Genomic DNA, 5,487 nt, shown 5'->3' with positions numbered 1-5,487 from the left:
ATGACTATCTCCTTTCAACAAGAACCCAGTGCCCTGCCATGTAAGGATGATATAAGAAAAACTGATTTGAAAATCAGCCATATGAGAATTTCCTGTTTAACCTTCAGTGACACATTAGTGAGAAATCTCCTTTTCCTCTCTTGACCACTCTGAGGCTCACGGGATAACCTGTATATTCACACAGTTGCTGTCGCCCCAGATTTCCACCACAGACTCACCTTTTGGTGCTAGGTTCCCACAGACCACCTGTGACCACCACACCTCACTGAAGGAGGCCATGCTTTCTGACAACCCAGGGAGCTTGTCACTGCTTCCTTCTGCCCCGTCAGTTGGGGGGGGGGACGACACTGCAAATGCTATGTGGAGCAACTTGGGCACCGTTCAGATACAAGGGAACAAACTGGAACATGGATGCCTTTAAACAGCTCAGATAAATCCAAATGCATGGACCACACTGGGAATGTCTCAAAGATTTGTTCTCTTTGTCTATGGAGACTTAGTCATCCTATGGAACACACTGGGGAGCCTCTCAAAGTTCTGTCCTTGTTGTCTACAGACACTTGCATTTCTGTTTCTTTGTCTAAACCTTCAGCTACAGAGACCTGATGATGAAATGTGAATTTTATATTTTGCAATCTGTGCCCTGTGGTGCTTTGGACAGAAACATATCAGTTTATCCCAGAGGGCACACACAGAACCAGAGCTTGGCAGGCTAAGCCAGGTATTAAATGCCTTACATGCATTCACTCTATCTACTTGTACTTACATTTTAGAAGAATAAACAGGATTATTAGATTCCAACTACTAATAACTTTTTAATAAGTACAGGTTATGAATCTCTAATCCAGAATTAGTTCTAGATCTCACTGATTATAAAACTCATTAATTAAATTTATAAATCAAATCTTCTATTAGAATTGAATTAACAACCAATTAGAATGGCATATTTTAACAACCATACATTCAATGGGCAAGTATAAACCAACAGTATTCAATTATAATATAACCCAACTTATCACTAATTAGCAGTAAAAATAACCTTTGAGAAAAATAGCATTTAAATATTTCAAATATTGTTTAATATATGTTTGTTTTGACACAAAACATTTTCCAATATTTATAATGTCCTCACTTTTTGTAATTTCTCTGAACACTTCCAGTAATATAAGAGATGCTAATTTGATAGTATCTGGTTCATTTTATTAAATTCATATGAATTATTGAATAAAAATAAAATAGTGAAAATAATTTTTATATACCAACCTTCCTACTNACTATTTTAAAACATTGTTTCTAGTCCTTATTAAATTCAAACATGGCAAAATATATGCATAATTATTTTCTATTACAGCCTGGGTTCTTTTCTTAAAGACATTAAAATATTTTAGTATTATTCCTATGACANTTGAATCTAATATATAAATTTAGCCTTTTATTTATGAACTTTTTTTGTCTCCCTAATATTTTTTCATTTTTCCTACTAAAAATAAGAATTTTTTTTAAACCATAGCACATGATCTCAGAATCCAAGGCAAAATTTAGATACTTCAACTATACAAAAGCGCCAATTCTTTGGTCTCCTCCCCTGCTTGTGGACGTTGTACATCGTGGTGCGGAGCCTAGTGCGCACCACGATGTACAACGTCCACAAGCAGGTTCCGAGAATATATGAATCATTTTGTTCTCTGAAAATGCAATGATATTTGCTACAGAATGATTGCAGCATAGAGGAGAGCCTGGGGACTGAATTAATCCTGATTCTCTGAGCTCTTGCCTGTGTAAAGCCCATGATCTTCTGTGTCCATTTTCTCTCTTCTTCCATTTATATCTGCAGATTTTGCATCACCTCCAGAGAAGCTCATTGCTGGAACCCTGGGCACCATCTGGTTTGCCTTATTGATTGCTCTGGTGATCTCAACCAGAATTGTTTTTCCATGTAAGCATGCTTTTGATTATAAGATTATAAGAGAGCCCTCCACTTTAATGACCAAGTGTCTCTNAGGGCTCATTGCTATTAAGAAACATAGCTTTTATTTTCAAGTACATATTTTAATTAAATATGGAATGGTTATTTTAACTTTGTCAGACTTATGAATGACAGGGTTATCATTATAATATGTTTGCTGTTAAGTGTACCAATTACGACTTTATAATTGAACAGCACACTTTAGAATACTTCACTGAAAAATACAAATAAAGTTTGTTGGGTTTTTTTTTACACTACAGATTTTATTCCACACTACCCCCATGGCATAACACTTTCAAAACTTTATTTGTTGTTGTTGTTGTTGTTGAACAAATAAAGTTTTGAAAGTGTCTTCCCGAACATGGGTTGTACGGTAAAGATGTTGAAATGTAGGCTTCCATTCAACTAATTTTTCCCAAGTTTTGAACATATTATTTCTATTTTACCAACTGCAAATGTAGTCTGTATAATTTTAATTGAAATAGTACATCCACTTCAAACTAAGAAACTAAAATTTGTTATGATAATTCTAGATTTCAGATTTCTTAAGAATGACTTTAACTCTCCAGATGCTGAACTGAAGAAGCAGAACCACTCCTTCCCGATTAGAACCCAGAAAGTTACATACACCTTGCTCTTCAAAGTTCTGATGTTTATGCACAATCTATTTTGTTTCTCAGTTAAGACATGCAAAAGTTATATTACAAGGAAGAGAATAATCTAGAAACACTAACACTATGTTCTNATAAATATTAAAGGATGGTGATCATTTTTGTTGATCAATAAGAATAAATAATTACATAAAATAACCATAAAACAATCTTAATAACTGGCTTAAGTTTTCTACTGGCAAACTATGAATTCAGTCTTNTAGAACAGAGAATAAATCAGTGATTATAAAGAAATCTGTACAGAGAGAATTTTGGAGGTGTTTATGTACTTTANGTGGATACATAAACTATGGACCAGAGGTTGACTCTGAGTGTATTTGGTGTGCATTTTGTTTTCTATGTACAAGCGTATGGGGTACATGGGAATATTTTATACACNGATGTTCAAAATTTTGCAAACATGCAAACTAATTTTCATTATTAANTTCATGTTGATTCTAGATATAAACCACAGTCTATCTTCAGCACAAACTTGTACTCATTGTCCAAAGGAGTGGATCGTACATTCCCACAATTGTTATTACATTGGCATGGAAAAAAAATCTTGGAATGACAGTTTGTTGTCCTGCATTTCCAAAAACTGTAGTCTGCTTCACATAGACAGCGTAGAGGAGCAGGTAAAAGCTGACATGTGTAAACCATTGCTTCTTGTCAATGTGATGTTCATAGAGCCTACCCATGTTATTTGTTTTCGAAAAAACAGGCTTTCTCTGTGTAGTCTTGTCTGTTCTGGAACTTATTCTGTAGACCAGGCTGGCCTCAAAGTCACAGAGATCTGCCTGCTTTTCCCTCCTGAATTGTGGGATTAAAGGTGTGTGTGACCACCGACTTGGTTGCTCCTATTCTTATACATGCCTTATTTATTTACAACACTATATAATATTTTGTTGTCTTATTTGTTTTTGTGTTCTGATAGCAAATATTTATTTCCAGTTTTTTATTTTATGAAACCCATTCTTGCACAAGTGTTTTTAGCGTGAAATAAATTTCCATTTAGTTTTACTGTAAATGAAAAAATCTCTACAAGTACTGATGATTCAGAGTGATAGGCAGAGGTAATTATAGTCAGATGACTTGACAGATCCACTTCCTCCATGATCCTCCCCTATGCATTCTCTTATCAGGCCTTTTTGCCGAAAACAATTTTCCTGACTTTTGCTTTCATAAATTATCTTTGCTGTAGAGCTGTATGTGAGTAAAATCACGCTAGATGCATTTTTATCTTGCTACCTTTGCCTCTCTGGTGGTGTTTGGAGCAGCTCATCCACATTATTGCCCTAATATCTGCAGCTTGCTATCACTTCTGTACTGTTAGCATTCCATTCTGAAACCCATTTTCTTGTGTGACATCTCTTGGGCACAAAGCCTTTCTACACATGACATTTATCTGTACCACAATCATACCCTGGTATACTTTAGTGAGAAAAACATCCAATTTCTCTGGTTAAACACGCTTACTATTTCTTGTAAGATGTGACTCTGGCCCATGATGGATAACAGATCCCACAGTCTAGCACTTTTAGTCCTATCTATTGTCTCTGTTGAGAATCTCTTCCACACTGGAAGGATGAACTTATAGGACCCACCTGCTGTAGAGTGAGTGCTTGAGAACACCATGTAAGACCATTTCCTTCTGTCATGTAAGGGACAAAAGATGCCTGCCTCTCTATCATCCCTCATCTTCAAGTACCAAACCCTTTTAACTTTTTATTTCTGGACTTCGCAATTCATTGCTTATGCTTTTCATGATTATTTTCTAAATAAATCCTTCTTTTATCACAGTAGCCAAGAGAAACATTAATATTATTGCATATTAATGCATCAGAACACTTGCAAACAACAACTATTAGCTACAGAATAATACAGTCCCCAGAAAACAAATTTTCATGTACTACATTACTCAGTTCTTCAGTAACAATGCATTAATTTTCTTCTAAAACCAAACTCTAAGGAATAGTAGAAAATAGATTGATTTGGGCACAGCATCCAGAGAATTTCATGCATAGTATCTGAAATTTTATTTAAACCCTTGCTATGTGTATATTGTTAGCATGAATAACTATTAAATTACAAAAATTAATAACCATGTTTCACACTAATAAAAGAATAAAAATCTTAACTATAAGCATTTAAAAGTTAATTCTAAATCAAAATTGCACATATATGTGATTGTTTTGGCAATGTAAGAAGTGTTCTCTCTTTGATAAGTTGATTTGTATTCAAGAATAACCATATTATGACAGAATACACTCACACATTTTAAAAATAGTGAAAGTCTTCATACTGATTAAAATTTCCTTGGTTCTCTGGTAGGATTTTCTGCAATCTCTTTCACTGGTCTCATGGACTGGAATCTTTCGGAAGAGCAGAGGTCAGCCCTGGGACTGGAAAAAAGACTCAATTTTCAAATTAAAGTAAGTTTTTATGAATTGTATAATAGGCAAGAAAAATACATAAAGAAACCCTTAAAAGAATGTTGTCAATAAGTAAAACTGAATTATAGTCTGATGATGCAGCTCTTCATGGTCTGCTCATGTGACTCTAGAGAATGGACTGCTTGACTTTTATAACAGTTACCTCTTACCACATTATTAGTGAGGATGCTATTGCAGACTTTCATGACTTCCGTTAAGACTCTTTGTTTGCAATGACTTTAGGAGTCACTCCCTTGGTAGATTAGCCAAATATATGCATACATATAGAAATGAATTTTGTATTTGCGCCATTGTAGGATAGCAGAGATTCTCTGTGATGATTGTAACTGTGCCATGATGTCAGCTTCTGGTCTCACAGCAGACAGCTGTGCAACTTTACATCTGTATCTTTGTAAGTGTAAATTCACCAACTGAA

General features: G+C 34.8%; 1 protein-coding gene across 1 annotated transcript; it reads left to right on the top strand.

The window, feature by feature from the left end:
• Positions 1-5,486, top strand: LOC110295815 (NKG2-C type II integral membrane protein-like). The gene is made up of 6 exons (XM_021164195.1): positions 1-40; positions 1,835-1,936; positions 2,536-2,608; positions 3,077-3,254; positions 4,951-5,051; positions 5,369-5,486. The coding sequence occupies exons 1-6, from the start codon at positions 1-3 to the stop codon at positions 5,484-5,486; spliced, it is 612 nt and encodes a 203-aa protein (XP_021019854.1).
• The last annotated feature ends 1 nt before the right edge of the window (position 5,487 follows it).

The sequence above is a fragment of the Mus caroli genome, chromosome 6 (genome assembly GCF_900094665.2).
Source record: "Mus caroli chromosome 6, CAROLI_EIJ_v1.1, whole genome shotgun sequence".
In the NCBI taxonomy this organism is placed as follows: domain Eukaryota; kingdom Metazoa; phylum Chordata; class Mammalia; order Rodentia; family Muridae; genus Mus; species Mus caroli.
Note: the sequence above shows the minus strand (reverse complement) of the source record. Positions and strands in the feature narration are given on the sequence as shown.

Coding starts and splice junctions, on each gene's coding strand:
- LOC110295815 (XM_021164195.1), top strand. CDS start 1: ATGACTATCTCCTTTCAACAAGAACCCAGTGCCCTGCCAT. Junction 3,255..4,950: donor TAGACAGCGTAGAGGAGCAG/GTAAAAGCTGAC, acceptor GTTCTCTGGTAG/GATTTTCTGCAATCTCTTTC. Junction 5,052..5,368: donor GACTCAATTTTCAAATTAAA/GTAAGTTTTTAT, acceptor GCGCCATTGTAG/GATAGCAGAGATTCTCTGTG.